The sequence below is a fragment of the Lactuca serriola genome, chromosome 5 (genome assembly GCF_051521515.1).
Source record: "Lactuca serriola cultivar US96UC23 chromosome 5, Lser_US96UC23_V15, whole genome shotgun sequence".
NCBI classification, from domain to species: Eukaryota; Viridiplantae; Streptophyta; class Magnoliopsida; order Asterales; family Asteraceae; genus Lactuca; species Lactuca serriola.
In genome coordinates this window covers 112656779-112680053 of record NC_136412.1, presented here as the reverse complement: position 1 = coordinate 112680053, position 23275 = coordinate 112656779, and the positions used below count along the sequence as shown (strand labels likewise).

The following is a 23275-nucleotide window of genomic DNA, read 5'->3' as shown; positions in this document are numbered from 1 at the left end:
CTGAAGGTCTCTCCTTGGAAAGGAGTGATTCGATTCAGGAAGAGGGGCAAGTTGGGACCCCGGTATATTGGGCCATTTCGTGTGATTGCAAGGGTAGGCCGGGTAGCCTATCGTTTGGAGTTGCCAGCAGAGTTGGGGCAGATCCACGACACTTTTCACGTGTCGCAACTGAGGAAGTGTATAGCCGATGAGTCGGCAGTGGTTCCATTAGAGGATATTCAGGTGGATGCGAGCCTGAATTATGCCGAGAGGCCTGTGGCCATCAGGGATCGGAAGATCAAGGTTCTGAGGAACAAGGAGGTACCTCTGGTGTTGGTTCAGTGGCAACACCGGAAGGGATCGGAGATGACCTGGGAGCCGGAGCGCGAGATGTGGGAGCAGCATCTTTTCAGAGCGAGACTTCGAGGGCGAAGTCTAGTTCTAGTGGGGGAGAGTTGTAACAGCCCGGATTTCCAGGTTTCTTTATTGTTTTGATTTTTGGTGTTTTGAGAGGGGACTCGGCGAGTTGGAGCTCAGACTCGCCGAGTAGGGTCGCGATTCTGGACGCGGGATTCGTCTGGACTCGGCGAGTCCAGGATATGGACTCGGCGAGTCCGTGCTGTTTAATGAAACCCTAATTTCTCGGGTTTGGGACCTATTTAAAGGGCCTTATGGCCGTCATTTGTGCTCACCAGTCCCTTGAGTGAAACCCTAATCGAGTGTGAGCGTTTGGAGCAAAGAAGGAGGCCATTATTGACCTTGGAAGTGTCATCTTGCAAGGGAAAGGGAGGATCAGCTAAAGGGAAAGCAAGAGGAGCCATTTCTGAGGGTTTGGAGTCCAGAGCATCGTTATTGTGGTAATATCTTCGAACTATCCTCTTCTTTGTTGATGTTTTCATTGATTAGGGCTTATTAAGGCCTCATGTGGCTAGATCTAGTGCTTCCTTGGTCCCTTAAGCGTTTTAGACCATAGATCTGGACCCTTGGGGGTCCAGAGTGTCCCTTTGCCCAAGCTTTCTGTGAATCAATGGAGGTTTTGGATTGGAATCCTTATGCCTTGGGCCAAAATGCCATTTATGAGACATGGAGTGTATTGTGAACACCAAGATAAGGGCTTTACGTGGTGAATCAGTCTAGGAAGGCCAGATCTATGAATTGTTGGAACAGATCTGACCTTAGAAGCAAGTTTGAGTGATTGCATGGCATGGACTCGCCGAGTCCGATGAGCAGACTCGGCGAGTAGCTTGAAGATTTCCTTGGATCGGCCAGTGAGTGATCCAGTCGAGTCAGGGGTTGACTCAGTGAGTCAGGACGAGTTAGAGAGGGTCGACAGGCGGAGTGAGTCGAGCTGGGACTCGCCGAGTTGTTCTTGAGACTCGGCAAGTTGAGTCGGGGTGGCCCCGCGACTCTCCCAGGTGGAACTCGTCGAGTCAGGGGAAGCACTCGACGTGTAAGAAGGGAATCCTAGGGAGTTGGCGAAAACGTCTAGACTCGCCGAGTTGCCCTCGTGCACTCGCCGAGTCCGGTCAAGTTGACCGTTGACCAGAGTTGACCTATGTTTGACTTCTTAGGGATAGTCAAACTTAGAAGATAAAAGTGTTAACCAAAGATGTATGATGTTATAGGGAGATTGTAGCTCGGCGGATCGAGCACGAGTGACTTCGGGAACTCACTAAGCAATTATGTTTACAGTTGTTGTGTATGTGTTTCTGGTACTAGCGAGGACCGTGGGAAGGCGCCGACGTGATCTGTACACACTGGACTCGCCGAGTCCATATCCTGGACTCGCCGAGTCCAGACGAATCCCGCGTCCAGAATCGCGACCCTACTCGGCGAGTCTGAGCTCAAACTCGCTGAGTCCCCTCTCAAAACACCAAAAATCAAAACAATAAAGGATACCTGGAATCCGGGCTGTTACAACATGAACAACACAACTTGTACACTATTTGACCTCGGTAACACTCCACAGAGATACGCGAGTGGAGGACTATCATATTATTACTAGTAAATTTGTTATTCCTGTGTGATTGGAGAAACGTCCTCGGCGAACACTCCACAGAGATACGCGAGTGGAGGACTACACCCGTAACCAGAATCTCTGGGATTTAGAGAGCGTGACTTGAGTGTATAGATCTATACGGGGCTGACTACCCAACACCTGGCTGCTAGCTACAGCCGAACCGAAATGGTTCAAGGGTGACGAAAGTCATAAGGATGTGGACTACTTATTGCCACAGGTTTAGTCTATCGTATGGTTATGGAACTCGCAATTAGGATAACAGAGATTTACTTATAGTAATAATGAACAACTTTATACACTTCACAAGATATCCATGTTTCGGAATACATCTTTTACATTGATAACCAACATTCAGGAAAGTATGGGACTTTCCTGGGAAACCGTGTACATAACCAGGTCTAACCAGAATACATCTTTTACATCTTTTACAAAAGGTAACCAACATTCAGGAAAGCATGGGGCTTTCCTGGGGAAACATTTACATAACTAGATAAGTGTAACAAATTGGATAACCTTACATCTTTGACAAATGGTAACATACAATCAGGAAGGTATGGGACTTTCCTGGGGATCCATTGGTACATAACCAGAACAGTATAACAAAATAGATAACCTAAATGTACATTTTCACAATGGTAAACATGTTTTCAGTTTACAACTTTACTTTACATAATGTGACACAACGACTAACCTTTTTAAGAAAATGTGAGATTTTCTTGGCGTGTGTTACATTTTCAGAAACAGAAAGGAAACATCAACATTTTCACAAAACAAAAACCACTTATGAACTCACCAGTGTTATGCTCATTTTCAAAACCGCTTGTGTTCTCAGGTCAACGTTAGAACAGGTACAGAAGATCCTTTTTGCCAGAAGTCGGAGTGCTCAGAAGACCCGTTTCATTTTGTTCATATATATATATATATATATATATATATATATATATATATATATATATATATATATATATATATATATACTATGTATCACAACTGTACAACTTTACTTTTGAAACAATTGTAAAACTTTTCTATATGTAATGTAATGGTTGTTCTACTTTACTTACTATGTACATTGGATTTGATACTCAACGTGGAGTCAACTTCGGAAATGTTTCCGCCTTCGGTTTTTGGGGTGTGACAGATTGGTATCAGAGCCCTTGTTTATAGTGAATAAAGTATACCAAACCTTACATGGTATAAAACTATAAACACTAAAGGGCCTAAGTGCTCTGAAATAAAAGTATCTTCAAACTATAAGTATTTTCAAAAAGTATATAAGTATACCAAGCCGTCGAGATCTGTAACTACAAGTAGAACAAAACATAAGTAAATGGGTGTTGTGTACTGCGGTTAAACCTGGGAAGTTATGTAGTCGTGTTTAGGATCAATATAGCCTGGCCAACTATATTCATACAAGACACGGCCAACATGTGCTTGGGAGTGACTGTGGTATGCGGCATGCCTAAAACTTACCCTAATACCACAAACATCACGCCAGTGTAGTAACGAATCATGAAGTACTATGGGAGTATTTGTAACAGCCCGGAATTTCAAATATCGATATAACTATGATTTAGGGGTGTTTTGAGAAGGGACTCGGCGAGTTGGAGCCTAGACTCGCCGAGTAGGACCGCAGACTTGGTCGCGGGTTCACGACTGGACTCGACGAGTCCAGATATGGACTCGGCGAGTCGACGCTGTTCAGCAGAAACCCTAGCCGTTTGGTGTTGGATCGTATATAACGCCTCTTAGGCCGTCATTGTCCGTCTTTTGGCCGATTGAGAAGAACCCTAATCGTTGTGGACGTCTAGAGCAGGAGAGAAAGCTTTTGGAACCTTAAAGAATTTGTTAGGCAAGAAGAAGAAGAGTTTTGGCCAAAGGAATATCAAGGGGATCGAGTTCTGAGGTTTGGAGACACAGAGAGGGTGTTATTCAGGTAATATTTCGGATCATTTCTGCTATATTGATGTGTGCACGAATTTAGGGTTTATGAAACCCATTTGGTGATTAGATGGATTATTATATTGTTCCCAAACGTTTGTAATCCAGTAATGGGATGGTTAGAGGTCCAGAAGGTCCCATGATTGTGTATTTCGGGACCATACGAATTTCAGGAAGCAGTTGCTCGTCTGCATGGCATGGACTCGCCGAGTTGTTCTTCAGACTCGGCGAGTGGCTTGAAGATTGACTGGGACTCGCCGAGTTGTTCTTCAGACTCGGCGAGTGGAGTCGGGGTGGCCCCGCGATTCTTCCAGGAGAAACTCGTCGAGTAAAAAGGGGATACTCGACGAGTAGGAAGGGAATCTTAAGGAATCGGTGAGTCAAGGACGAGTGGACTCAGAGTCGTTGAACTCGGCGAGTCTTGGGGTGACTCGGCGAGTTAGGTCGCGGGTTAAGTGAAGTTCTGGGTATGGGGACTCGGCGAGTCATTGGGTTGACTCGACGAGTAGGGTCAGTCAGGGGTTGACTTTGACCTTGTCTTTGTTCAATGATTGACCAGTGGTTCCAGGGGTATTTTGGTAATTGTTGTTTATCGTTTAAGTTCAGTGCGTTGGCGGCTATCCAAGAGTGGAGATCGTATCAGTGATCGGAGCAGCTTGAGCTATCTGTTCAGTCGGCAGTTTCGAGGTGAGTTATCCTCACTATATCGCTAGGGTTTATGGCACCAACGCCAACCCTTTTATCGGATGGAATTCCGGGTAGTTGTCAGTTGTCATATGTTATGGGCCGGAAGGCAATATATGTCATGGGCCGGAAGGCGTTACTATGTTGAACGGAAGGTCATGGCCTGGAAAGGCGTATGTATGCATTTAGTATGTTGACTGATTCATAGAGTAAGGTATGCTAGTGACCGGCCAGACCGGTATCTCGTTTAGAGTAATGCTATGGTATGTGATCTGTTGATTGATTGTTGTCTATGAACTGTTATATGATCATTTGTTATGTTATGTATGCATTGTATGCTTATGGGCCGGAAGGCAATATGTTATGGGCCGGAAGGCAATATGTTATGGGCCGGAAGGCAATATATTATGGGCCGGAAGGCGATTATGTTGTGTTGAGGACCGGAAGGTCAGGGCCTGGAAAGGCGTATATGTGGTTGGTATTTTGGGGGTATCTCACTAAGCTTTCGGGCTTACAGTTGTGGTTTTATGTTTCAGGTTCTCAAGAGTCTGTGACAAGGCAAAGGCGTGATCGTACCGTTCCTCGCGTTGGTGTTTTATGTTTTGAACCTGGGAAATTACTCTGTTAAAGAATGTATTGAAAACCTTTTTGTAACAATGTTAATAAAATAGATGATATTGAAAAGTTTTAATTATTTTGAAATTTTGGATGTTACAGTATTTCTCGAGCCAATTCCTTGTAGAAATCCTCGTTCACGTATAGACCCTTGATCAATCCATTAGCGATAGTTTATCTGGTTTGATAACTCTTTCCCGCTTTATCGCTTATTTGTAATAAATATCTGTCATATCTCTCGATTCAATTCAGAGGACTTATCATCCTCTCTTTCTTGATCTTATTAGATCAAGATGCCTCCCAGAAAGAGACCCATCTCAAAGACCAACAACCCTCTGCCACCACCTCCTCCTGAAATTGATCCCGTGTTATTCCAGACAGCTGTTACCGCCGCGGTGGCAGCTGCCATGTCCCAACTAAACACCGGTGGTTCCGGTGGTTCAGGAGGTAGCAATCAGAATCAAGAAAGTAACCAGGAACACCGAAAGGCGGGTTCCTACAAGGACTTCATGAATGCGAAGCCTTCATCCTTCGATGGCACCGGTGGTGTCATTTCCTTGTCCCGATGGTTCGAGAAAATCTCCATTTTCGAAATCTGTGCCTGTGCTGAGTCCGATAAGGTCAAATTTGCATCCTGTACCTTCAGTAATAAAGCTTTGACTTGGTGGAACGGCCGAGTCAAATCCTTGACCCTACCCGTAGCCAATGCCATGGGCTGGGACGCCATGAAAGAACTCCTCCTTGCCGAATACTGTCCCCATGGTGAAATGCAGAAGCTAGAGCACGAGCTCTGGAACCTGAATATGAAAGGTTCCGACATTGCTGCATACACTTCCCGATTTGATGATCTTGCCCTTCTTTGTCCTGGTCTGGTCACTCCTGAAAGCAAAAAGATCGAGAGGTTTATTTGGGGGTTAACCAATCCAACAAAGGGTCATGTCTTAGCTGCTCGCCCGGATACATATGATAGTGCTAAGACTTTAGCACAAGCCATAATCGACCACAGTGATGATGTCGAGGAAACCACTACCGCTCCTGAGTCGAATAAAAGCAGTGGTGAGAAGAGAAAGTTCTGGAAGAAGAAGAAGGGTCAATCTTCCCAAGGATCCTCCAAAAGACAACAAACAGTAGCAGTCCATGTTGCTACTACCCCCGTTGCTGCTGCTTCTGTTGTGGGATCCACAGCTCCAACTCCTACCAGCCGGTATGCTGGTAATCTCCCTCTCTGTGACAAGTGCAAGTATCACCACAACCCTGGCCCCTGTCGAGAACTTTCCTGTACAAATTGTGGTAAGAAGGGGCACACAGTCCGATTCTGCAAAGCTCCGGCCCAATCGGCCAATCAATCTTCGGGAGCAGGCGTTGGTCAAGCCTGCTACAACTGTGGTGAGGCCGGGCATTTTAAAAGGAACTGCCCCAAAAAGTCTACTGCTGATAACACCGGAAGGGTCCTCGCCATGGGACGGGAGGAAGCGGTCGCCGATCCCACTGTTGTCTCGGGTACGTTCCTTCTCGACAACTCATATGCTAATATTCTTTTCGACTCGGGTGCCGAGAGGAGCTTTATTAGTCATGCGTTCAAACATAACCTAAAACATAATTCCCAACCTTTAACCAAAACGTTTACCATCGAGATGGCGAACGGTGAGAAAGAAAACGAGAGCGAAGTGTTCGTAGGTCGTACCCTTACCCTGAACGACCATTTATTCCCTATCGATCTCATGCCAGTATCCATAAAGAGCTTTGATGTCATCATTGGCATGGATTGGTTGAGTCCCAATCATGCGGATATTCTTTGTTTCGAAAAAGCCATCCGTCTCAACCTTCCTTCGGGTCAAACTCTCGTAATCTATGGTGATAAACTCAGTTCCAACCTTCGTATCATTTCCTGCATCAAAGCTCAGAAACTCATGCGAAAGGAGTGTATTGCATTCTTGGCCCATGTAATCAACGAGAAACAGGAAGTTAAAGACCTCGCGAGCATCCCCGAAGTCTGTAACTTTCCTGATGTGTTTCCCGAAGAGCTTCCAGGAATCCCTCCCGAGCGTCAGGTCGAGTTCCGTATTGACCTAATTCCTGGAGATACTCCCGTAGCGAAGTCTCCGTATCGCTTAGCTCCAACAGAAATGCAGGAGTTATCCAGTCAACTCAACGAGTTGCTCAGTAAAGGATTCATTAGACCGAGTTCCTTACCCTGGGGAGCTCCGGTTTTGTTTATTATGAAGAAAGATGGATCCTTTCGGATGTGTATCGATTATCGCGAGCTGAACAAGTTGACTGTCAAAAACCGATATCCTCTTCCGCGAATAGATGACCTCTTCGATCAACTTCAGGGAGCCAGTTATTTCTCCAAGATAGACCTTCGGTCAGGGTACCATCAGTTACGAGTTCATGAAAGTGATGTATCCAAAACAGCTTTCAGGACGCGATATGGACACTACGAGTTCGTAGTGATGCCCTTTGGTCTAACCAACGCACCGGCGGTGTTCATGGACCTGATGAACTGGGTGTGTCGTCCTTATCTGGACAAGTTTGTCATTGTGTTTATTGATGACATACTAGTCTATTCCCGAAGCGAAGAAGACCACAAACAACACTTGAGGCTAGTGTTGGAAACCCTTCGATCCGAGAAGTTGTACGCGGAATTTTCCAAATGCGAGTTCTGGATTCGGAAGGTAACTTTCATCGGTCATGTAGTAAGCGAGGAGGGTATTCATGTCGATCCTTCCAAGATAAAGGCGATAGAGAATTCGTCAGCACCGAAGACACCCACATAAATCCGACAATTCTTGGGTCTCGCTGGCTATTATCGGAGATTCATCCAGAATTTTTCCAGAATCGCCAAACCCTTAACCACTCTAACACAGAAAGGTGTACCCTTTTGTTGGAGTGATAAACAAGAAACCGCATTCCAGACGCTGAAGAAAGCCTTGTGCAGCGCGCCTGTTCTGTCCCTACCCGAAGGGACAGAGGACTTCGTTGTCTTCTGCGATGCGTCTACTCAATGCTTAGGCTGTGTGCTTCTAGACAGTTGAAAGCACACAAGGTCAACTATACCACACATGACTTGGAGCTAGGAGCCGTAGTCTTTGTGTTGAAGATTTGGAGACATTACCTCTACAGAACCAAGTGCACAATCTTCACTGATCACAAGAGCCTGCAACACATCTTTGACCAGAAAGACTTGAACATGAGACAAAGGCGATGGGTAGAACTACTCAGTGATTACGAGTGTGAAATTCGTTACCATCCCGACAAGGCCAATGTGGTAGCAGATGCACTTAGCCGAAAGGAGAGTGCAGGCCGTAAAGTGAAGAACCAGACGATGACCATCCATTCCAACCTACCTATGCAAATCCGAGAAGCCCAGTTAGAAGCCCTCAAACCCGAGAACATGTCGACCGAAACCTTGAGAGGAATGGAAAAGAAACTTGAGATCAGAGGTGACGGAGTCTATTGTTTCATGGATCGGATCTGGATTCCCAAGTTCGGAGGATTCAGAGAGATAGTTATGGAAGAAGCGCACAGAACCAATTACTCTGTTGACCTGGGCTCTGACAAGATGTACTTGGATCTCAAGAAGCAATATTGGTGGCCAAACATGAAGGATGAGATAGCTACGTTCGTAGGCAAGTGCCTGACTTGCGCCAAAGTAAAAGTTGAGCATCAGAAACCCTCGGGTCTGCTCCAGCAACCCGAGATACCCGAATGGAAATGGGAGATGATTACCATGGATTTCATCACCAAACTACCCAGGTGTCTGAGTGGGTATGATACCATTTGGGTAATTGTTGATCGTTTAACAAAGTCTGCTCACTTCATTCCGATCAAAGAATCATACAAGATGGAAAGACTCGTGCGGATTTACATCCAAGAGGTAGTCCGACTGCACGGTGTACCTGCGTCCATTATCTCTGATCGAGATAGCAGGTTTACCTCCCGATTTTGGCAGTCTCTCCAGAAAGCTCTTGGAACCAAGCTAGACATGAGCACAACGTATCATCCTCAAACCGATGGACAAAGTGAGAGAACAATCCAAACTCTAGAGGACATGCTTAGGGCATGTGTCATTGACTTTGGAAAGTCGTGGGACACACATCTACCTTTGATCGAATTCTCGTACAACAACAGTTACCATACCAGCATTAGGGCTGCCTGTTTGAAGCCCTATACGGTCGCAAGTGCAGATCCCCTCTGTGCTGGGCCGAGGTGGGGGATACATAGTTAACCAAGAGTCGAGTCTCGGACAGTGCTCTCACTGGTCCTGAAATCATCCGTGAAACCACCGAGAAGATCATCCAAATCCGAGAACGACTGAAAGCTTCACGTGATCGCCAGAAGAGTTACGCTGATAACCGTCGGAAACCACTGGAATTCCAGGTTGGAGACCATGTTCTGTTGAAGGTCTCGCCTTGGAAAGGCACTGTGCGCTTTGGTAAGAGTGGGAAACTTAATCCGAGGTACATTGGACCTTTCGAGATCCTCGCCAGGATTGGTCCGGTAGCCTATAAACTTCGTTTACCTCACGAGCTCAGTAACATCCATCCCGTCTTCCATGTTTCAAATCTCAAGAAGTGCCTATCCGATGAAACCCTAGTGATTCCTTTAGAAGAGATCGAGATTGATGAAAACCTCAACTTCGTGGAGGAACCGATCGAAATCATGGATTGAGAAGTCAAACGTACGAAACAAAGTCGCATCCCGTTAGTGAAGGTTCGCTGGAATGCCAAGCGGGGACCGGAGTTCACTTGGGAGCGGGAAGATTCGATGAGACAGAAGTATCCGCAACTCTTTCTAGATCCATGATTTATATTTTGTCTTGTATCTTGTCTTGAATTTCGGGATGAAATTCCCTCTAACGGGGGGATAATGTAACAACCCGAAATTTCATATCACTTCTTGTAACTCAACTTGTAATCCAATTCGATCAACCAAACGCCGTTTCCAAAACCGTTTCCGATTTCGCCGTTTAATTAAGTCGTTAACTTGTATTGATCTAAAAATGACTTAATGGGTGTCTTAATGCCATTTGAAATCATTCTAACACCCCATAATAGTTATCGGAATAATTCTAGAATCGACCATATCAGGTTACGGCAACTTGGTCGGGTGCGACCAAAAGCCCCGCCCAACGCCGGTATCGGGTAGAATTCCACCGTGTCCAATTCCCGAACACTATATAAATGATTCAAAGCTTCCATTTGAAGCTTTTGGCCATCTTTCCTTAATCACTCTCCAACCTCTCTCCTCATCCATAATCAAAGGTCCAAAAACAAAGATTTAAGGCTCCAAATCAAAGAGGTAACATCCCTAACTTGTTATCTAACCTCATTAGCCTTTAAATTGATGTTTAATTTGAGAATTAGGACCTGGAACATGTGTTTACAGCCAAGGATCAAGCTTGGGCCATAAACACTTGAAAATGGGGTTTTTAAGCCAATTAACCCTTCCAAATCATTGTTGGGACTTAGATACGACTTTGAGACTTACAAATCGGGACTTGAAACATTTAAAACATGAATTTTGAAGGACAAAAGAGAGTTTATGGCCAAGGCATGTGCTTGGGCCGTAAACTCCTCAAACATGGGGAGTAAACACCTTTTAACATGTTAGAATGCCTTGAAACTCAACCAATAGCCTTGGAATAAATCATAGAATCATCTAAAAATAGTTTGGAGACCATAAACATATCAAAATACCACATATAAGAGTTTACGGCCATAGAACATACTCCAAGGCCGTAAACTCCTAATTATATGTCAAATGATGCCCTTAAACCATCCCAAAGCTTGGAAAATTAACTAGAATCACATGTGATTGTCCTAAGCACCTCAAATTAATTTTGGTTTAAGCTTGAGGGAGTTTACGGCCGTAAACTCCATGTTTATAGTCGTGAACTCCCATAGATGGTGTATAAATCCAAACAAATTAATCCAAGGCATTTTAGTAATTCATTCCAACAATCCCCAAGTCCAAACAAGCCATTAAACCCTCAATATCACACCCACATGAGTTCACGGCCGTGAACTCATGTATGTGTGTGTTATATGGCCGTAAACTCCATAAAATGTTTACTCTTGGGGAGTAAACTCAAATCCCAAGTCCCTAGTACCATATCACGTTCGAAGATGTCACTCGGGTCACTCCAAGCTCGTTTTGAGGTGTTTAACCTTGTTGGAGTGTAATGTTCCATATAATTAGTGGTTGTAAATCTAATTGGATATATATGGACATTATTACATTTTACATAGGGACATCGCGAGTAATCAATCCCCGAACCAACGTCTAGTGTCCGAAACTGTCGCATTCCTGAGTCTTGTGAGTTCATACCCCTACCTTTTTTCACTGTTTTTCACTGTTTTCAGGGGGAACACAAGCAAAGTACAAGGGTTTCTTGTACTCAAAAACTTATTTTTGTGTGTGTATTTCACATTTTATATGCTTTTAATACTGATTGATACAACTGATAACCATTCGAACATGCAGATCACGTAAACATTTATTTGTGAAATGGATTTTATAAACTGTTATGTTTCATATATTTCACAAATGTTTTTCTACAATTTATAAGTTAAAAGCATGACATTAGAACACATGAACAAGACAACTTGTACATTGTTTGTCCTCGGTAACACTCCACAGAGATACGCGAGTGGAGGACTATCATATTATTACTAGTAAATTTGTTATTCCTGTATGATTGGAGACACGTCCTCGGCGTACACTCCACAGAGATACGCGAGTGGAGGACTACACCCGTAACCAGAATCTCTGGGATTTAGAGAGCATGACTTGAGTGTATAGATCTATACGGGGCTGACTACCCCACAACTGGTTGCTAGCTACAGCCGAACCGAAATGGTTCAAGGGTGACGAAAGTCATAAGGATGTGGACTACTTATTGCCACAGGTTTAGTCTATCGTATGGTTATGGAACTCGCAATTAGGATAACTGAGATTTACTTATATTAATAATGAACAACTTTATACACTTCACAAGATATCCAGGTTTCGGAATACATCTTTTACATTGATAACCAACATTCAGGAAAGTATGGGACTTTCCTAGGAAACCGTGTACATAACTAGGTCTAACCAGAATACATCTTTTACATCTTTTACAAAAGGTAACCAACATTCAGGAAAGCATGGGGCTTTCCTGGGGAAACATTTACATAACTAGATAAGTGTAACAAACTGGATAACCTTACATCTTTGACAAATGGTAACATACAATCAGGAAGGTATGGGACTTTCCTAGGGATCCATTGGTACATAACCAGAACAGTATAACAAAATAGATAACCTAAATGTACATTTTCACAATGGTAAACATGTTTTCAGTGTACAACTTTACTTTACATAATGTGAAACAACAACCAACCTTTTTAAGAAAATGTGAGATTTTCTTGGCGTGTGTTACATTTTCAGAAACAGAAAGGAAACATGAACATTTTCACAAAACAAAAACCACTTATGAACTCACCAGCGTTATGCTGATTTTTAAAACCGCTTGTGTTCTCAGGTCAACGTTAGAACAGGTACCGAAGATCCTTTTTTCCAGAAGTCGGAGTGCTCAGAAGACCCGTTTCATTTAGTTCATATATATACTATGTATCACAACTGTACAACTTTACTTTTGAAACAATTGTAAAACTTTTCTATATGTAATGTAATGGTTGTTCTACTTTATTTACTATGTACATTGGATTCGATACTCAACGTGGAGTCAACCCCGGAAATGTTTCCGCCTTCGGTTTTCGGGGTGTGACAACTTAATTGGTATCCAAACCCGTTAGAAACACATGAAAACACCCCAAATTATTATTTGAAAAAATAATAGTTTTATTCCGTTGGGTTATAAACAATTAAATCGGGTACGACCAAAAGCCTCGTCTAACGTCAATATCGGGTAGAATTCCACCGTGTCTCAAATCCAAACCATATATAAAGTTGATTAAGCCTCATTTGAAGCCTTTTCACTCTCTCTCTAACCTCTCTTCTCAAATCCAAGTTCTTGATCCAAAATCACTCATTTCAAGCTCCAAATCATAAAGGTAACTATCGTAGCTCCTAGTATAACATCTTGAGCCTTCAAATTCGTGGTTAATCTATGATATAGGACCATTAGCATGAGCTTACGGCCCTAAAACAGTCCTAGGCCGTGAACTCACATAAAATGGGTTTTGAAGCGCAAAAACCCTTCCAAACCACATTTGGAGCTTAGATATGGCTTAAGGACTTATTGGAATGGACTTGAAACACCTTGAACTCATCATTTAGGGAGTAAAAATGAGTTTACTGCCCAAGAACATGCATGGGCCGTAAACACCCTTTCATGGGTAGTAAACTCCTTTTAAGGTGTTAAAATGCCACTTACACACCTCCTAAGCCTTGAACTAATATCTAGAAGCAACCATAAACGAATTAGGAGCCTTAAACATGATGAAAACCACTCCTATAGGAGCTTACGACCGTAAACCCCCCATGGATGGGTTCCTGGGCCGTAAACTCCTATAAATGGGTCAAATGGTGCCCTAAATTCACCCCATGGCTTGTAAAATGACTTAGAATCACTTGTGATTGACCTAGCACCACCAAAGCACAATTAGAATGGGTACATAAGAGTTTACAGACGTAAACTCCTATTTTACTGCCGTAAACTACTCAAATGGTCCTTAGAATGTCCAAATTACTTTCCAATGCCTTAGAACCAAACCTAGCTTCACCCCTCAAATGTTATAAGGCCATTTAGCACCCTAGAACACCCCACCATGAGTTTACGGCCCTAAACTCATGGGGAGTGGGTCATTAGGGCTGTAAACACTCTTGGGAGTTTACTCTTGAAGAGTAAACTCCATATCCAAGCCATATACGTCCATAGATGTCACCCTGGTTACTCCAAACACTTGAAATGAAGTGTTTTCGCAACTAGAAGTGTATATCCTCAACTAATTAGTAGTTCAAAGCCTAATTAGATACAAATGTGTATCTTTTCATATTACATAGGAACCTCGCACGCGTTCAAGCCCCGAACTGACGTTTAGCATCCAATCAGGCACATTTTTCGATCGGTGAGTTCATACCCCTACTCTTTTTCCGTGTTTTTCAAATGTTTTCAGGGGGGAATACAAGCAAAAGTACAAGGAAATCTTGTACTTAAACTTATTATTTTCAATTCAAATGGTTCATATTTTGTATGCTTTTAATATCGAAAACCGTATTAACCAATAGTTCGAATTGTAGAGTTAACTTTCAGACTAAATGTAGATTCCTTTATAAAGTGTTATAAACTATATTACATTTTATAGTTTGCAAAAGGAATCATAATAATCATAAACTAGGACTAATACTAATAGGATGCGCCCTCTGATAGTAACAGAACGAATACGAAAGTACAGTTAGGAACAGAGCGAATACGAAAGTACAGTTAGGAATAGAACGAATACGAATACGAAAGACGAATACGAAAGAATGCCTTTGGATGACACTAAGACTTCGGAAATACAGTTAGTGTACGCCTTGAGTGTCACCAAAGTTTCGGAAATAATTCGAAAGTACGCCTCTGGACGTTGACTGAGTTTCGAAAACATACGCCTTTGGATGTCGACAGAGCTTCGGAAATACGTCTAAAGTACGCTTTTGGAAGTCACCAGAACATCAAATATACAGTCAATGTACGTTTCTGAGTGTATCCAAATATTCGAAAATACAGCTAAGTATGGTAGATATTTGACATTCGTGTGTAGGATAACTAAGATATCAGAATACCTAACTAATACTACAAGTATGGTAATATTAGTACGTTGTGTAACGAATGGATAACTAAACTATTAGGAAAATAATGGATTTTCCTGGGATAACATAACGGCTCGTAATCGAATTATGTAATGAATAGATAACTAAACTATTAGGAAAATAAGGGATTTTCCTAGGATAACATAACTACTCATAATCAAATTGTGTAACGAATGATAACTAAACTGTTTTTATAAGAAAATATGAGATTTTCTTGGATAACAACTTTTTCAGAAAACCAAAGGAAACTCATTCTTTTTCAAAAATGAAACGCTTATGAACTCACCAGCTTTATGCTGATTTTCAAACTGCTTGTATTCTCAGGTCCACATTAGACAGGTACCCAACGATCCTTTTGGTGAAGACGGAGTACGTAGAAGACACGTCTTTACTTTTGTTTATATGTAGCTATGTATAAAACTTGTATAACTTTACTTTCAAACAAATGTAAATAAATCTATGTAATGTAAAGTTTTGTGTTTACTATGCTTACTATGTACATTGGTTGGGATACTATGCATGACGTCACCTCCGCCCCGGAACGTTTCCGCCTTCGGTTTTGGGGTGTGACAGATTGGTATCAGAGCCCTTGTTTATAGTGAACAAATTATACCAAACTTTACATGGTATAAGACTATAAACATTAAATGGGCCTAGGTGCTCTGAACTAAAAGTATACTTCAAAATATAAGTATTTTCAAAAGTATACAAGTATGCCTAACCGTAGAGATCCATAGCTACAAGTAGAACAAAACATAAGTAAATGGTTGTTCGACACTGCGGTTAAACGTGGGCAGTTATGTAGTCGTATCTAAGGTTAATATAGCCTGATCAACTATATTCATTCGAGTCACAGCCAACACGTGCTTGGGAGTGATTGTGGTGTTCAGCATGCCTAAAACTTACCCAATACCCAAACAACGAATCATTGTCGTAACAAAGCATGAAATACTATGGGAGTATTTCTAGATCCAACTTCGTTCAAGAAAATCCTCATTCAAGCGTTGCCCCTCGATCATTCTTTTAGCGATAATTTATCTGTCTTGATAATTCATTCCTGCTTTATCTCTTAATAGAATTCTATGTCTGTCATAAAGAGATATCCCTTGTTTCATATCTCTTGATTCAATACAGAGGACTTACGATCCTCTCTTTCTTGATCTTTTTAGATCAAGATATCTCCAAAGAAAGGACCTAGCCCAAGGAACAATAACTCTCCGCCGCCATACTCTCCTCCGTTTGACTTCGTCTTGTTTCAAACAGATGTTACTGCTGCAGTGACGGCTGCAATGACGCTTTTGAACCCTGACAAGTCTAGTGGACCAGGAAGTAGCACCTATCCCCAAAACCATGAAGATGATCAGGAACACCAGAATGAGTGTGATAAGAGGAAGAAGGTTATCTGGAAAAAGAGAAAGGGTCAGAGTTCACAAGGACCCTCCAAGAGGCATGAAACTGTGGCAGTTCAAGCTATCACTACCCCTATTGCTGCCTCTACAACTCAAGCACCTATTAATGGGTATGCTGGCAACCTCCCTTGGTGCAACAGGTGCAGTTATCACCATCGTATTCCTGGCCCATGCCGTGAGAGGACTTGTATCAGATGTGGCAAGAAGGGCCACCTTACTCGAAGCTGCAGAACACTAGCTCAACTAATCAGTCAAGCTTCCGGATCAAGTACCGATCAGGCCTGTTATGATTGTGGAGAAACCAGACATTTCATGCGAAACTGCCCAAAAGCAGCAACCACCAACCACGCCAACAACGCTGGGATGGCTCTGGCTATAAAGCCGGAAGAGGCAACCGCTGATCCCACCATCATCGCGGGTACGTTTCTTCTCGACAATTCTTATGCTCGCCTCCTTTTCGAATCTAGTGTCAAGAAAGTTTTATTAGTCATTCATTCAAATATCTTCGTAAACATAGTCCTTGTCTAATAACCGAAACATTTACCGTCGAGATGGCTAGTGGAGAGAATGAGTGCGCTAACGATTTATTCGTAAGCTGTACCCTTACCTTGAGTAATCATTCCTTCCTCATTAACCTAATGTCAGTTTCACTAAAGAGCTTTGATGTTATCCTTGGCATGTATCGATTGAGTCCCGATCGTGTTGATATGCTCTGTTATGAAAAAGCTATTCTTCTCAATCTCCTCTCTGACCAGACTCTCATGATCCATGGCGATAAGTTTAGCTCTAATCTTCGTATCATTTCCTGCGTCAAAGCTCAAAAGTTTCCCCGAAAGGAATGTCATGTATTCCTAGCCCATGTAATCAGCGAGAAACAAGAAGTTAAAGACCTCGAGAGCATCTCCGAAATCTGTAATTTTCCTAATGTCTTTCCCGAAGAGCTCCCGAGAATTCCTTCCGAACGTCAAGTCGAGTCTCGTATCAACTTAATCCCTGGAACTACCCCCGTAACCAAATCTCCATATCGCTTTGCTCCAGCAGAAATGCAGGAGTTATCCAGTCGGATTAAAGAATTTAGCGTCAAGACCAATATCCTCTTTCCCGAATAGATGACTCTTTGATAAATTTCAGGGAGCCAGCTACTCCTCGAAGATAAACCTTAGGTCAAGATACCATCAGCTACGAGCTCACGAGGATAATGTTTCCAAGACAGTATTCAGGACTCGATATGATCACTATAAGTTCGTAGTGGTACCCTTCGGTCAAACCATTTTCCCCTGGTCATGTAATAAGCGATGAAGACATACCCGTGGACCTTTCCAAAAATCAAGGCGATAGAGAATTAGTCGGCACCGAAGATACCCACAGAAACCCGTCAATTCTTGGGTCCAACCGGCTATTATCGCAGACCCACCCAGAAATTTCTTCCAAAATCATCAAACCCTTAACTACTCTGACACATGATGATGTACCCTCTTGTTGGAGATTGTGTTCTATTGAAGGTCTTATCCCAGAAAGGCATGATATGCTTTGGAAAGCGCGGAAAACTTCACCCGAGGTACATCGGACCTTTCGAAATCCTTGCCAGAATCGGAACCATGGTTTGCAAACTTCAACTATCTCAAGGACGTAGTAGTACCCATCCTGTCTTCCACGTCTCAAATCTTTAGAAGCGCTTGCCCGACGAAACCCTAGTGATCCCTTCTGACAAGATCGAGATCAACGAAAACCTGAACTTCCTGGAAGAGCAAATCGAGAACATGAATCGAGAGATCAAATGTACGAAACAAAGTCATATCCCAACAGCGAAGGTTCGCTGGAAAGCCACACTAGGACCTGAATTCACTTGAGAGCGTGAAAATCCAACAAAGTAGAAGTATCCGTATTTCTTTCCGAATCCATGAATTGTATCTAAAGTTTGAATTTCGAGACGAAATTCCCTCTAACGGGGGGATAATGTAACAACCCGAAGTTTGCTCCATCGCCGTAACCCGTTTCCGTCCATAAAATTCGTCTTTTTCGAATCATTTCCGTTTACATTTTTAAATTAAGTCATTTATTTCGAGACTTCTATTATGACTTAAACTGGTATCCAAACCCGTTAGAAACACATGAAAACGCCCCAAATTATTATTTGGAAAAATAATAGTTTTACTCCGTCGGGTTATAAACAATTAAATCGGGTACAACCAAAAGCCTCGTCTAACGTCATTATCGGGTAGAATTCCACTGTGTCTCAAATCCAAACCATATATAAAGTTGATTAAGCCTCATTTGAAGCCTTTACACTCTCTCTCTAACCTCTCTTCTCAAATCCAAGTTATTGATCCAAAATCACTCATTTCAAGCTCCAAATCATCAAGGTAACTATCCTAGCTCCTAGTATAACATCTTTAGCCTTCAAATTCGTGGTTAATCTATGAAATAGGACCATTATCATGAGTTTACAGCCCTAGAACAGTCTTAGGCCGTGAACTCACATAAAATGGGTTTTGGAGTGCAAAAACCCTTCCAAACCACCTTTGGAGCTTAGATATGGCTTAAGGACTTATTGGAATGGACTTGGAACACCTTGAACTCATCATTTAGGGAGTAAACATGAGTTTACTGCCCAAGAACATGCATTGGCCATAAACAACCTTTCATGGGTAGTAAACTCCTTTTAAGGTGTTAAAATGCCACTTACACACCTCCTAAGCCTTGAACTAATATCTAGAAGCAACCGCAAACGAATTAGGAGCCTTAAACATGATGAAAACCACTCCTATAGGAGCTTCCAGCCATAAACCCCCCAAGGATAGGTTCCTGGGCCGTAAACTCTTATAAATGGGTCAAATGGTGCCCTAAATTCACCCCATGGCTTGTAAAATGACTTAGAATCACATGTGATTGACCTAGGACCACCAAAGCACAATAAGAATGGGTACATAGAGTTTACGGACGTAAACTCCTATTTTACTGCCGTAAACTCCTCAAATGGTCCTTAGAATGTCCAAATTACCTTCCAATGCCCTAGAGCCAAACCTAGCTTCACCCCTCAAATGTTATAAGGCCATTTAGCACCCTAGAACACCCCACCATGAGTTTACGGCCGTAAACTCATGGGGAGTGGGTCATTAGGGCCGTAAACACTCTTGGGAGTTTACTCTTGAAGAGTAAACTCCATATCCAAGCCATATACGTCCATAGATGTCATCCTGGTTACTCCAAACACTTGAAATGAAGTGTTTTCGCAACTAGAAGTGTATATCCTCAACTAATTAGTAGTTCAAAGCCTAATTAGATACAAATGTGTATCTTTTCATATTACATAGGAACCTCGCACGTGTTCAACCCCCGATCTGACGTTTAGCATCCAATCAGGCACATTCTTCGATCGGTGAGTTCATACCCCTACTATTTTTCCGTGTTTTTCAAATGTTTTCAGGGGGGAATACAAGCAAAAGTACAAGGAAATCTTGTACTTAAACTTATTATTTTCAATTCAAATTGTTCATATTTTGTATGCTTTTAATATCGAAAACCGTATTAACCAATAGTTCGAATTGTAGAGTTAACTTTCAGACTAAATGTAGATTCCTTTAGAAAGTGTTATAAACTATGTTACATTTTATAGTTTGCAAAAGGAATCATACTAATCATAAACTAGGACTAATACTAATAGGATACGCCCTCGGATAGTAACATAACGAATACGAAAGTACAGTTAGGAACAGAGCGAATACGAAAGTACAGTTAGGAATAGAACGAATACGAATACAAAAGACAGATACGAAAGAATGCCTTTGGATGACACTAAGACTTTGGAAATACAGTTAGTGTACGCCTTGAGTGTCACCATAGTTTCGGAAATAATTCGAAAGTACGCCTCTGGACATCGACTGAGTTTCGAAAACATACGCCTTTGGATGTCGACAGAGTTTCGGAAATACGTCTAAAGTACGCTTTTGAAAGTCACCAGAACATCGAATATACAGTCAATGTACGTTTCTGAGTGTATCCAAATATTCGAAAATGCAGCTAAGTATGGTAGATATAAGACATTCGTGTGTAGGATAACTAAGATATCAGAATACCTAACTAATACTACAAGTATGGTAAATATTAGTACGTTGTATAACGAATGGATAACTAAACTATTAGGAAAATAAGGGATTTTCCTGGGATAACATAACGGCTCGTAATCGAATTATGTAACGAATAGATAACTAAACTATTAGGAAAATAAGGGATTTTCTTGGGATAACATAACTACTCATAATCAAATTGTGTAACAAATGATAACTAAACTGTTTTTATAAGAAAATATGGGATTTTCTTGGATAACAACTTTTTCAGAAAACCAAAGGAAACTCATTCTTTTTCAAAAAATGAAACGCTTATGAACTCACCAGCTTTATGCTGATTTTCAAACTGCTTGTATTCTCAGGTCCACATTAGACAGGTACCCAACAATCCTTTTGGCGAAGACGGAGTACGTAGAAGACACGTCTTTACTTTTGTTTATATATACCTATGTATAACACTTGTATAACTTTACTTTCAAACAAATGTAAATAAATCTATGTAATGTAAAGTTTTGTGTTTACTATGCTTACTATGTACATTGGTTGTGATACTACGCATGACGTCACCTCCGCCTCAGAACGTTTCCGCCTTCGGTTTCGGGGTGTGACATTCAGCAAATCTTTCATGAGAATTTTTTGATTCTTGAGTTCCACTGTAGAAGTCTATGCAATTTAGCAAAGCTTTGATAAGGATTGTTTCGTTCTTGTGTTACACATTGGTTGTCTATGCAATTTAGCAAAGCATTGATGAGCATTGTTTAATTTTTGAGTTCCACAAAAGAAGTAGTATTTGCAATTAAGCAAAGCTTTAATGAACATTGTTTAATTCTTGAGTTCCACAATAGAAGAGTATGCAATTTAAGCAAAGTTTTGATGAGCATTGTTTCATTCTTGAGTTCAACATTAGAAGCCTATGGAATTTAGCAAAGTTTTGATAATCATTGTTTAATTCTTGAGTTCCACAACGAATGTCGTCTTCCCAATTTAGCAAAGCTTTGATGAGCATTGTAAAATTCTTGAGTTCCACAATATAAGTACTTCTATGTAATTTAAGCAATGCTTTGATGAGCATTGTTTATTTCTTGAGTTCCACATTAGAAGTCTATGTAATTTAGCAAAGCTTTGATGAGCGTTGTTTAATTCTTGAGTTCCACAATAGAAGTAGTCTTTGCAATTTAGCAAAGCTTTGACGACCATTTCTTTATTCTTGACTTCAACACTAGAAGTCTATGCAGTTTAAGCAAAGCTTTGACGAGCATTGTTTCATTCTTGAGTTCCACATTAGAAGTCTATGCAATTTAGCAAAGCTTTGATGAGCATCGTTTAATTCTTCATTTCCACAATAAAAGTCTATGCAATTTAAGCAAAGTTTCGAAGAGCATTGTTTAATTCTTGAGTTCCATAACAAAAGGCTATACAACTTCACCAAAGCTTTGATGAGCATTGTTTCATTATTGAGCTCCACATTAGAATTCTATGCAATTTAGCAAAGCTTTGATGAGCATTGTTTAATTCTTAAGTTCCACAATAGATGTAGTCTTCGCAATTGAGCAAGGCTTTGATGAGCATTGTTTAATTTTTGAGTTCCGCAGTAGAATTTATGCAATTAGGAAAGCTTTGATGAGCATCGTTTAATTCTTGAGTTCCACAATAGATGTCTATGCAATTTAAGCAAATCTTTGATGAGAATTGTTTGATTCTTGAGTTCCACAATAGAAGTCTATGCAATGTAGCACAGCTTTGATGAGGATTCTTTCATTCTTGTGTTCCACCTTGGATGTCTATGCAATTTAGCAAAGCATTGATGAGCATTGTTTAATTTTTGAGTTCCACAATAGAAGTAGTCTTTGCAATTTAGCAAAGCCTTAATGAACATTGTTTAATTCTTGAGTTCCACAATAGAAGTGTATGCAATTTAAGCAAAGCTTTGATGAGCATTGTTTCATTCTTGAGTTCAACATTAGAAGTCTATGGAGTTTCGCAAAGTTTTGATAATCATTGATTAATTATTGAGTTCCACAATATAAGTCTATGTAATTTAAGCATTGCTTTGATGAGCATTGTTTATTTCTTGAGTTCCACATTAGAAGTCTATGTAATTTAGTAAAGCTTTGATGACCGTTGTTTAATTCTTGAGTTCCACAATAGAAGTAGTCTTCACAATTTAGCAAAGCTTTGATGACCATTTCTTTATTCTTGACTTCCACAATAGAAGTCTATGAAGTTTAAGCAAAGCTTGTACTAGCATTGTTTCATTCTTGAGTTCCACATTAGAAGTCTATGCAATTTAACAAAGCTTTGATGAGCATCGTTTAATTCATGATTTCCACAATAGAAGTCTATGCAATTTAAGCAAAGCTTTGATGCGAATTGTTTGATTCTTGAGTTCCACAATATAAGTCTATGCAATTTAGCAAAGCTTTGATGAGCATTGTTTCATTCTTGGGTTCCACCTTAGATGTCTATGCAATTTAGCAAAGAATTGATGAGCAGTGTTTAATTCATGAGTTCCACAATAGAAGTAGTCTTTGTAATTTTGCAAAGCTTTGATGAGCATTTTTTAATTCTTAAGTTCCTCAATAGAATTCTATGCAATTTAAGTAAAGCTTTGATGAGCATTATTTCATTCTTTAGTTCCACATTAGATGTGAATGCAACTTAACAATGCTTTGATAACCATTGTTTAATTCTTGTGTTCCACAATAAAAGTCATCTTCGCAATTTAGCAAAGCTGCGAAGAGCATTGTTTAATTCTTGAGTTC

At 41.2% G+C, this 23275-nt stretch overlaps 1 protein-coding gene across 1 annotated transcript in view; it reads right to left on the bottom strand.

Annotated features, from left to right (window-relative positions):
- Positions 1–17096: 17096 nt before the first annotated feature.
- LOC145049747 (uncharacterized) overlaps positions 17097–23275 on the bottom strand; it is a 40537-nt gene continuing 34358 nt past the window's right edge. The window contains exon 2 of the mRNA XM_078998113.1: positions 17097–17297. Within this exon, the coding sequence (XP_078854239.1) occupies positions 17097–17297 (201 nt within the window). The remainder of the gene's footprint in view (positions 17298–23275) is intronic.